At 43.8% G+C, this 12,279-nt stretch overlaps 1 protein-coding gene across 1 annotated transcript in view; it reads left to right on the forward strand.

The window, feature by feature from the left end:
* LOC149438318 (dynein axonemal assembly factor 8-like) overlaps positions 1-12,279 on the forward strand; it is a 163,782-nt gene that overhangs the window by 3,069 nt on the left and 148,434 nt on the right. The window contains exons 3-5 of the mRNA XM_089659979.1: positions 5,243-5,344; positions 7,110-7,367; positions 10,381-10,465. Of these exons, the coding sequence (XP_089516105.1) occupies positions 5,243-5,344; positions 7,110-7,367; positions 10,381-10,465 (445 nt within the window). The remainder of the gene's footprint in view (positions 1-5,242; positions 5,345-7,109; positions 7,368-10,380; positions 10,466-12,279) is intronic.

Consider the following 12,279-nt stretch of genomic DNA (forward strand, 5'->3'; position numbering starts at 1 on the left):
CCCCTTCCTCCCCATTGCCATTAGTACAGTGTCAGTGGTTTTTTTTTTTTCACTGATCACTGTATTAGTGTTTTTGGGGATGTCAGTGACCCCAAGTCAGTACCCCCCAATGTCAGAATGTCCGCCGCAGTCCCGCCATAAGTCGCTGCCATAAGTCCCTAAGTGGTCATTAAGGGGGGTAAATCCTCTGGAGCTCAAGTGGTTAAGGATAAAACTGGCAGTGAGGAAGTGACAAATTGCCTCTTCACCGCCTTTCAAATGCCCTATGAAAAGTACTCCACCGCAGATCGCTTTTCTGGGGGGGGGGGCTGCCGTACATGAGAATGAGCCCAGTTTCTTTTGATTACTGCTTGGAGCAACCGTTCTCAACCTTTTCAACATGGAGGAACTTTGAAATAAATTTTCAGCATCAGGGAACTCCAACTAATAATTACCATATCTATAACTCATGGTACATTAGCACCAAGATCATATTTGTGGTCATTGGGAACAGTGCCAGGAGAAGGTCATCAGCACCCAAGGTGAAGATGACGACAAACTGCACCCACACCCTTGAAGTGTGAGCATTGTCCCCCCTCAAAAAAAAAATCCAGCACTAATCTGCACACTCACCTCCCAGCCCCTCTTCCCCATTATAAATCACCTCTGTAAGCCAAAATTCTCTCGAAACAAAAATGCAAAAATGTCCTCTCCTCCCAGTACAAATCCCCACTCCCTGCACAATATTTGCTCCCCCATCCCAGCTCAAAACAATTCCCCCCCCCCCGGTACAAAGACTCCCCCCACCCCCCCAAAAAAATCCCCCCTTCTAGCACGAATCCTCAGAAGTGTCCCTTCCCTAAATCTCCTCTTCTAACACAAATCCTCTTCCCTTCCCAAATTCTCCACCCTTCTAAACAATCCCCCCGCCCTTCCTAGCACAAATCACCACAGCACCGCCTGTCAAATCTCCCCTCCTAGCACAGATCCTCTTCCCCCCTCTAAATACCCCCTCTTAGCACAAATCCTCTTATCCCCAGCACAAATATTTTGTTACCTCCACCCCCATCCCTTGTTCCTCCTTCCATTATGTTCCCAATTAATTTCCCCCTTCTATCCTGAAAAATACAGATGGGAGTAGCGACAACAGCAGAGAGGAGGAGAGAGACGGGAGGAGGTGTCGGCTGTGCTCTCTCCCCCCCCTCCAGCTGCTCCTTCCTGTTGGTATACAGCAAGTGACACAGGAAAGCTGTTGGATCGGGACTGTGCCAGGGGCGGATTGACCATTAGGAAACTCGGGCACTGCCCAAGGGCCCGGGGGCAGTAGGGGGCCCCATGAGATGCCCCTGGTATCTTTTTCATAGGCTTTTTTGAGTTTGGGCAAGGACAAAGGGGCCCCATGATCCCCTATTGCCCGGGGGCCCCATGAGTTGTCAGTCCGCCCCTGGACTGTGCAGGCTTTGATTATCCGCTCCCTAACTACATTTTCAGCTACTGGCACAGGAGCAGTCTAGGGAGGATATAGGGGGCTAGTGATTAAATCCAACTGCGGTATCACGGAGTGCTGCCAGGAATGAGGAGCTGGAGGGGGTGAGCACAGCCCTCTATTCTTCCCAGCTCTCTCCTGTCTGCTACTTTCACTACTCCTGTAGTGAGTTACTGTCATTACTTCTTTACCCGCGGAACACACCAAGTGGTGCCCCCTCCCTCACATGAGTTCATTGCATCAGGGGCAATTGCACCTCCTGCCATCCCCTTTCCGCAGCCCTCATTGAGAAGAATCCTTCCATACAAAAAGCTAAAAAGATCATTTGTCTCATTGGGAACTTATCTGAGAGGCAGAAGTTGCTCAAAGAACCCCTAGAAACATCTGGAGGAACTCTAGGGTTCCTCAACCATCATTGAGAAGGGCTAACTTAGACAAAACGTCATTCTTATAATAAATATAATCTCTATATATTCAGCAAATAAAATTACCTCATTTAACTATGTAATTCCTGATATCATTTTATTTTTTGTAATTTTTTTATCCAAGGATGACATCTGGCGGTGTCCAACAAATGTCAGTTCTTCCTTACAAAAGCAGTAAAAAGGAAAGGGATACCTTGTGGCCTCCAGGAAGCCTTAAATCATCTTCACATGAATGCAGCCCTACATCTGTAATCATGAACCTATTACAAGGTTCTGCAGGAATGTGGTTTTTAAGCACACAAAACCGTAGGTTCAGTATAACCAAACAGAGGGAGAGGGAGAAAGAGAAAATGACTTTCTCAAGTAAAGCCCAGGTTCCCATATTAGACTCCCAAATGACTGCTCGATGTGCCTGGTATTATTTTAATAATATAAAAAAAATATAAATTATTTTTATAAATAATTATGATTATTTGTAAAGCTGGAATAGACAAATAAAAAACATACAAATTGATCAGGTGGAGCCCAGGACGCCGTTGACACTAAGCCGCCGGTGCCACGTGGAGGCCCGGCGGCCACCTTTATTCCCAAGGGGTCAGTGTGTTCGTTCATACTTGGCACTGCTATGTTTTACTGTGCACTAGGGTTTTACAATAAAATTCTTACTTACTACACTATGAGTGCTTCCCTATGTCTCCTGTGAGGAGCTTTTCAACCCTTACAGCCCTAAGTGATCCTTGTGTCAGTGCCTGAGAAGGGGGAGGCTTATCTTGATTGATTCTTCTCTGACCTGCTGGACCATTCTTTCACCACATGAGGGCGTAGGATCTCCATCTTTCTCAGCCATTTCCTTGACCAGACCAGAAAGGAGAGGGGGACCTTCAGGATATATACTCACATGCGTATTTTCATACGCCTTCTGGTTAGTGTGTATTTCTGCCATTTGCACTGGGAATCCATTTGCACTGGGAATCAAGGAGCACCTTTATTGGACTGTGTTTCACCATTATTTCTAATGTTCTTCAAGCGCTGCATTTTGTTTATATAAGAATTTTGAGGACTTGTTATGCGTTTTCCTTTGATGTTCAGCTGCTACAATTGTTGAGAGCGCTTACTATTTATTACATTATTCTTTTATACAAATTGATTCAACTCTGTTCTCATTCATAAATAATTCAATATATTTTTAAAGCTACCAGTATAAGTACCTGAATTTGAGTTGGACACAGCCTTTTTCAAACCCCTAGACTCAAGACTGGGGGCTCAATTCACAAAGTGGTATTTACCACTTTTAGAACTGTGGTAAAATACCTTTTAGCGTTTTTCACAAATTTGTTTGCAATTCACTAAAAATCGCTGCTAAAATACTGCATGAGCTATTTTATGAACTGATGCGGTATTTTAGCAGTGAAAGCTAGCGGTATTTTAACCGGGGGCATCCTTAACAACCAGTAAATATCATGGTTGTTAAGGAGCAGGCGACTGCCACATTCTTAACAACCATAACTCATCTGCTGTCAGCAGGGTTCTTTTAAGGATTTTAAGGGGGAACTCTGTGCCATAATAAAAAAAAAATGGCATGCCCGTCTCCAAATCCATAACAGACCCTTCGATGAGCATGCAGGCCAGGAAAGGTTGGGGGGTGAGCGAGTGCCGCCCCCCCCCCCGAACCATGCCAGGCTACTTGCCCTCAGCAAGAGGTCCTTGGGATCAACTCACTAAGAGATAAATACAGTTGCACCCAGGGGCGGACTGACAACTCATGGGGCCCACGGGCAATAGGGGATCATGGGGCCCCTGTGTCCTTGCCCAAACTCAAAAAAGCCTATGAAATAGGTACCAGGGGCATCTCATGGGGCCCCCTACTGACCCCGAGCCCTCGGGCAGTGCCCGAGTTTCCAAATGGTCAGTCCGCCCCTGGTTGCACCACAGAAAGATAGTTCTGTAAATAAATGAACACAGAAATATAATTAAACTGGGAAAATATTGTAGTGTGCTTTCATTCACAGAATGTGCTCAGGGCAGAACATATCCACACTGATACATTATATGCTTTTAATTTACTGGGCAGTTCAGAGTTCCCTTCATGTTAATGGGAACAAGGGCCTCTTCCCCACAACCCTGGGCTGTGGCTGTGGGGGTCCACGGGCTTATCAGAATGTGGAAGCCCCCTATCACAAGGGGGCCCCCAGATCCTGCCCCCTCGTGAATAACTATGGGGTAGTACCCCTACTTATTCATAAAAAAAGTGCAAAGTACAAAAAAACACACAGCCAAGTCCTTTATTCAACCCCCCCCCCCTACAAAATAGTAAATGTTCCTCGAAAAAGATCTAATGTCAATCACGATGATCGCTGGCCACCACACTGTAAAAAAAAATCTGATTTGCACGGATGCTTGGCTACCACCAATTGACAACCCCACTGCTAAAGAAACTGTCACCAGATGACCCCCACCCCTTTATGATGTCATTGACTGGGGCATACTGTGTCGATGATGTCATAAGGGCGTGGGGCCAGCCGGTGATATCACCCTTGGGCCCTGCTCCTTAGTACTGTATATTTAGTGGCTGGAGGCAAGCGTCAGTGCCGGTCTGTTTTTTTTTTGTTTTTTTGTGGGATGGTGCTGGTGTTCATCGTGATTGACTGCTGGATCTACTTCGGAGGGGAGTTTTTTTTTTTTCCTTTTGGGGGGGGGTTGAATAAAAACTGGCTGTTTTGTTTTTGTTTATTTTGCACTTTTATTTGGTAAATGAGTAGTGGTATTATGTACCCCATACTTATTCACTTGGGGGGAGGCAGGATCTGGGGGCTTCCTCGTTAAAGGGGACTTTCAGATTATGATAAGCCCCCACCTGAAGACCCCCAAGCCCAGAGCTGTGGGGAAGAGGCCCTTGTCCCCATCAACACATTGACAAGGTTCTTGAGGGTGGTTAGCCCCTCCATGTTGATGGCATGTGGCCTGGCATAGTTCACAAGGGAGTGGGGGGCACTCGCTCGTTTGCTCCCTTTCCTGGCCTGCCGGGCTGGATGGTTGGATAAAGGTCTGGAGTGGATTTTGGGGTTAATTCACGCCATTTTTTAAAAATTTGCTGTGAGGTTCCCCTTAAAATCCATACTAGACCTGAAGGGATCACAATGGGGCTCAGGTAAGTATAAAGGGGGGGGGGGGGAACCCATCCTTAGAGGGTTTTTTACGTTATCAGTAATCAGTCAGGCCAGTGTAACTATGTAAGAATTGCCATCCTGGAATTCAGGTTTAAAGATTATCCAGGGGTGTGACCTGTGGCAATATCAGTTTGTTTTCGATGACCTCTGCCTTACAGCTGTGAAATCTCTTTATGTTGTCACAGACTGACAGCGAATGTGGAGATGTGCAGATCTTCCAGAGAGCGGACTGTGTTGTGCCTGATCTGTCTGGGGAACTATTATATGAAGAAGATGTTAACATTAAGGTGAGGGCTGTTTGTTGGAGCTGAATAATTTTCTGGAGTTACAATAATGGCGATATCTCCAGGTTTTTAAAGTGTTTGTAAAGCCATCATTTTTCAATGCAAAGCAGAGTGCTTACAGTGAAGCAGAAAACACAACACACTTAGTAAAACAGCACACAGTTAACCCTTTGATCGCCCCTCATGTTAACCCCTTCCTGTCCAGTGCTATTAGTACAGTGCCAGTGCTTTTTATTAGCACCGATCACTGTATTGGTGTCACTAGGGATGTCAGTGACACCAAGTCAGTTCCCCCAGTGTCAAAATGCCCGCCACAGTCCTGTTATAAGCCACTGTTCGCCGCCATTACTATTAAAAATAAAAAGCCCAGTATATATACTGCTATATTTGTAAATGCTATAACTTTCACGTAAACCAATTAATTTACACGTATTGGGATTTTTTTTTAGCAAAGATATGTAGCAGAATACATTTTGGCGAAGTTTGATTTTTAAAATTTTTTTTACTGGGCATGTTTGATAGCAAAAAGTCAAAAATATTGTTTGTTTTTTTTCAAAGTTGTCAGTCTTTTTTTTTTTTTTTAAGTGCAAAGAATTGCCTGGTCAGGAAGGGGGGTAAATCCACTGGAGGGCAAGTGGTTAAATAAACTCTGACCCTGATGTTTCCAGAAAAATGAACTAAGCCCTGCCTGGTAAAGAACAGTTAATACATCTCCAAAATACGCACGTTCCTAACTCCAGAAACCACAAAGCAACTCATTCACTCCCTTATTATATCACGACTTGACTACTGTAACTCCCTCCTCACCGGCCTACCTCAACACAGGCTATCCCCGCTTCAGTCTATCCTGAATTCTGCGGCCAGACCCATCCACCTTACTAACCGCTCCGTATCTGCCACCCCCCTCTGCCAATCCCTCCACTGGCTTCCGATTGCCCAACGCATAAAATTCAAATTATTAACATTGACGTACAAAGCTGTTCATAACACTGCCCCAAACTACATCACCGACCTGATATCCATCTACCACCCAAAACGCACTCTCCGCTCCTCACAAGACCTCCTACTCTCTAGTTTCCTGGTCTCCTCCTCCCATGCCCGTCTCCAGGACTTCTCCAGGGCTTCCCCCATCCTCTGGAACTCACTACCCCAATCCATCAGACTGTCACCTACCCTCCTCACCTTTAGGCGCACCCTGAAAACCCATCTCTTCAGAGAAGCCTACCCCGCCCTCACCTAATTGCCCATCTCCTCCGCTCTTCCCACCACTCCATCCTCCACAGCTATTTCCTTCTGTACCACTATCCCCTCCCTCCTAGATTGTAAGCTCCAAGGAGCAGGGCCCTCGAACCCCTCATGTATTGTATTGTTACTGTACTGTCTCCCATTATAATGTACAGCGCTGAGCAAACTGTTGGCGCTATATAAATACTGTATAATAATAATAATACTTACATGTTCCAGTGCCCCCAACATCAGTCTGCACTTTCTACCGTGGTTCCTGTTGGCTGTGGCATCATTATAGGACATATTAGTGACATGGACGGGTGGATAGGACCACAAAGGGGGACCAGGCAGCTGACACATCCAGAACTATGATGAATGCTGAAGATTTTTTAGCTGGCTTAGCTTTACAACAGCTCTACTGGCATTATTTAAGAACATGTTCATCTAGCGATGATTTATTTAGCATTTTTAATGGTAATCAAAGAGCTGCACATCTTTCATACATCCAGGTAATTTATCAGTGATTATTATTATATCCTAGGTGACTGTAGATGATGATCACAATATACCAAAATGCGAAGGTAGTTTCACTGAATTGTTTGCAACAACTGAAACCATACCAGTGTCAGATCCTGGCATCCTGATGCCAGATAAAGCTGGGGATGGTGTGTTTAACAACTTCCATGGAACAAAGACAGACAGAGAAGCCAAAGACCAACAGAGAACACCAAAGAGTGGCTGGCTAAACCAGGAGCATATACCGGTGAAACATGATGACTCCCCATTGCCGCCTCTGAAGGTGTGTTTGGAATATTGTAGTTTCACAAATAGATTTGGTGTCCTTGCTACGGATTGTATATTTTTTGTTTTATGTGGTTGGAACCTTCATTAATATAAGCGACTGTTCTATCCAAGAACATTTGAGATGGGGTAGACCAGGGGCGGACTGACCATTTGGGAACTCGGGCACTGCCCGAGGGCCCGGGGTCATTAGGGGACCCTATGAGATGCCCCTGGTACCTTTTATAGGGTTTTTTGGGTGTGGGTGAGGACACAGGGGCCCCATGATCCCCTATTGCCCGGGGGCCCCATGAGTTGTCAGTCCGCCCCTGGGGTAGAGGCGTGCACCACACTGTTCATACACAACATGACTTGTACGACAACATTGTCGTTTGTTGTCCATTAAAACCCAGGTGAACACGTGGCTAAATAAAAATGCTTAACCCCTTTGCTGCCAGAGTGTTTTTTTGCACACATGTTTAAAAAGATCATTTTATTATTTCAGGTACTTATATATCGCTGTCAATTTACACAGCGCTTTACGTATATATTGTACATTCACATCAGTCCTTAACACTCAAGGGTCGTACAATCTAATGTCCCTAACTCACATTCATACATACACATACTAGGGACAATTTAGAGAGGAGCTAATTAACTTCCCAGCATGTCTTTGGAGTGTGGGAGGAAACCGGAGTACCCAGAGGAAACCCACGCAGTCACAGGGAGAGCATGCAAATTCCAGGCAGGTGGTGCCGTGGTTGGGATTCGAACCAGCGACTCTAGTACTGCCAGGCGGAAGTGCTAACCACTTAGCCACTGTGCTGCCATTAAACATTAAATATTACATAAAAACCCCCAAAACACTAAGGGGTTGATTTAATGAAACTGGAGAGTACAAAATCTGGTGCAGCTGGGCACGGTAGCCAATCAGCTTCGAAATTTAGCACGTTCAATTAAACAAAAAAAAAACTGGAAGCTGATTGGTTTCTCTGCACAGCTGCACCAGATTTTGCACTCTCCAGTTTTAGTAAATAAACCCCTATATATTTTTTTAAAGCAGACTCCCTAGACTCACAGGGGTTTCAAACTGGCAGCCCTCCAGCTGTTGCCAAACTACAAGTCCCATGAGGCATTGCAAGATTAACCGTTACAAGCATGACTCCCAAAGGCAGAGGCATGATGGGACTTGTAGTTTTGCAACAGTTGCCAGTTTGACACCTCTGCCCTAAAGAATAAAATAGTGTTAGGTTTTTTTGTTTTTTTTTGTCACACAATATTAGCGCAACATTTTACGAAATGCAAAATTTAAAAAAAATACACTGTTACTTTTAGGGCACACAAATGACCCAGTTTTTAGTAAAAAAAAAAAAGATGAGGTTGCACCGAGTGACTAGATCCAACATGAGAACCTTAAAATTGCGTGCGCCGGCATAACAGCGACAAACTGCAGTACTCTATATTATCCATAGGTAAAGGTCCCTACAGGTCATCATTTTAGCGATAACCAAGAATAATGGGCCTAGAGTTATTGCTCTCATTCTGGCGTGCGCGGCAATATGTAACATGTTGACGTTTTCATACGTAGGGGCCTAATGCATGTACAGTATGTGTGTATGGTGGGGCAGGGGTATTTTAAGTGCTTCCCTGGAAACACCTGAAGTCAATTATTTGAAGGGGTTGCCATATACTTTTTGTAATTTAGCCTAGATGTAAACCCTAATTCATTACATAGGTTAAAAAAAGATTATTTAGTTCAACCAATAGAACAAATAAATACATAGAAAATCTCTATATACAGAGCTTAATACCCACAGTTGATCCAGAGGAAGGCAACAAATTCCTATAAAGCATGGTCCAATTTGCTGCAGCAAACCTTTATCTTTCTAAAGCTTTGCGTGTCAAAAACATGAATCGATTTGAGTACAACCAGCCTGTCTGATTTGTTGCATTTGATTACTGCCGGAAGCTATATTCTCTAGCCGTAGTCATTGTGTTCTGCCAGCCAGGAAGGCTCCCCATGGTAGGAAAGAAATTAGAGTCATCTATGGGCTTCCTTTTTTGCATCCCAGTGCATCTTTCACACAGCCGCTGTTGTAGACACTTCCTGTGCTTTAACCTCCTCGGCGGTATGATTCTTTCCGATTTTTTTGTGCTGAAAGCGGTACCATTTTTTTGCATGGAAATATGTAGTTTTTTATTGTAGGCTGTAATTTTTAGGAATAACTCACTGAAATCTGTCCGAACAAGAGTCTAGTAAACATTCCAGATATGATAAAACTTGAAACACGAAATCATAAATTATGATTTAATAAATAATCATAAAAAATAATAATATAATAATAAATTTGATTCAATAATATAATCAAACCAAAAACACTGAAATTTGAAATACAGAGGCAACTTCGCACATCGCTGAGCAAAGTCGCAAAATCGTTTTCAGTGTCTGATGACGAATTTCCCCCACGAATCATTATCACTCAATTCTGCAAGTGGTTCTGATTTACTATCGCTGTTCTCTAGCCGGTCTAAAACCGCTTTTGACGTAAAGGGACGCTTTTTGGACGCCATGGACGTTTCTCAGTTTCCAGGCAGAAAGAACAGTCAAAATGCAGGCAGGGCGCAGGACAAAGCACTCGGGACAAAATGTATGTGAAATGCATTGAAACAGCAATGACAGCAAAAATGACATTTTTTAAAAATTTCAAATTTCCCGCCGGTTTCGGCGCCCGTACGTCCCGACGTCACAGGGACCGGAACACAGAAGCCGGATGCCGGCATCGGCCGGAGGAGATGGCCGGGGACGCTGCAGGGGACACATTGCGGGAGCGAAGGACAAGGTAAGTGCTGCAGGGACCCCCTGAGCAACTCCGCAGGGTAAGCCCGAGTGTAGCTCGGGGTTACCGCTTTTAGTATCAAAATTTTACCCCGAGCTACACTCGGGAATACCGCTAAGGAGGTTAAGTCAAATGCTTTTATTGGGCCCTATAGGGCCACCTAGTCATTATTTCATGCCATTCATCTTGTTTCAGTTGACTGAGCAGTGGGACATGAATCTGATCCTTCAGAATTTGACAGAAGAAGGAACCATGCTAGATTTAGCCCCAGAAGGCAGTGGTAAGCGCAGATTAAAATTCTGATACAGTTATGTTTTTTATTACATAATATGTGATATGACACAATAAGGGCTCATGTACTTCAACTCCTAAATTGACGTTCAGGAGCTGTTCAGTGTTTTTTTTTCAGCAGCCCCTAAACTCTCCCTAATGTTTTCATATGTGTCCATGTACACATCTTCGTTTACAGGCATTTGAGTTTACAGTCGTTTTTTTGAACACAGAAAACTTGTGTTCAGCAGTCGATTTTATCAGTGTTTCAAATGCAAAACGCTTGTAAACGCGGCAAATCACGGTTATGAGTTTGCGTCTGAAAATTTTTTTTTAACTCTTCCAGTTCCCAATGCTTTCTAGAGCCTTTCTTCATCATGAAAAATGTATACAAAGCATTTTCAAGGTACTCAGATGGACAAAACACTGAACACAGGATGTTCCTACCAAGCTCCTCACACATTGTAATGACCAATTCACACCTCAGACCTCTCCCACCCTTGGAAACAGAAGATATGTTAATCACCATTCACACCTCAAATTCCTCATAAAGACCCCCTGCCAGGTGGCCTTAATGACTCCCTCCACCAGACACCTTTCCCACACTTGGAAACAAAAGAAATGTTAATGAGCAACTCACCACCTAATTATCTCAACACATACTGCTGTCTCTGCTTCTACTCTCTGTATTTCTCTGAAATAGTTAATAATTTACCACTTTTCAGTGCATTCTGGGCATTTGGGAGGTTCTCCTGTGCTTATTTTTAAAAAACGCTTCTAAACGCAAACGCACATAAATGTGTTATGCAAACGCAGCTAAACAGATGTTTTTTAACCTACGTTTTCCAGCAGTCAATTTCCATCGTTCAGAAGTGTCCTGTGTACATGGGGCCTAATAATCCAACTTTGACTTCCTAAAGGTTCCACTACTCATACACACCCAGCTTGCCATGAATTTACATGGCAGTGATACAGATACTCCTGTGTGACCACTTTTTTTTTGCTTTGGCTTGAGACTTACCAGCCACATTCCCTTTGATTAATGCCACCTGAATACCAACATACTGACCTACTGGCTATGTTGTTCTGGCTATAACCATATGTGAAAATTGTGACATCACCAGCAGGTTCTTCACTGCTAGTGGATGAAATGTGATTTCACAGGTGAGGCTTTGCAGCCATGTTGGATGCTGGTAGGTTTCTCCATGTACCAAATACATTGAGGTTGATAAAATAAGTGGAAAAGGGAGGGAGGTCTATAAAATAAGTGGAAAAGGGAGGGAGGTCTATAGAGGGGACCGCTGAGTAAGAGGGGAATCACACAAACGCACCTGTCAAATCAAGTATCACACAAGATGATTTCAAGAATGCAGCCAGTGCGGAACAATATATTTAAAAAGCCAAGTGCTTATGAATGTACCCGAGGTGATGTCCTTCAGTAAATAAAGATATTTGAAAAAGATCAAGTCTGGTTTGCAAACTAAGTTGCACAGATGCAGATTATATTAAAGTGTTATTAATCCCAAAACCAAAATGTAATATATTGCCGCTTATCAATCATTAGATGTGGTGGCTGAATTCGTTTTCTCTTTTTAGGCATTTATCCATCTTTTTCATCTGGTGATCTGGCCAGTGCACACCTCCCGTATTAGCATGTTCCCACCGTGAATGAAGGAGCACAGGGGCATCTTTGGACAGCAGCATTGTCAGTCCTGGGGAGGGGAGTGTTAAATGTACTAGCAGATTTAGATACACTAACAAATTAAAGCCAAACTCCAGCTAATGCTTTATAAGCAGTTACAGCATCGTTTTTTGTTCTTTTTT

Source organism: Staurois parvus, unplaced genomic scaffold (genome assembly GCF_062004578.1).
Source record: "Staurois parvus isolate SC_StPar_1 unplaced genomic scaffold, SC_StPar_1.0 ptg001193l, whole genome shotgun sequence".
Lineage (NCBI taxonomy): Eukaryota > Metazoa > Chordata > Amphibia > Anura > Ranidae > Staurois > Staurois parvus.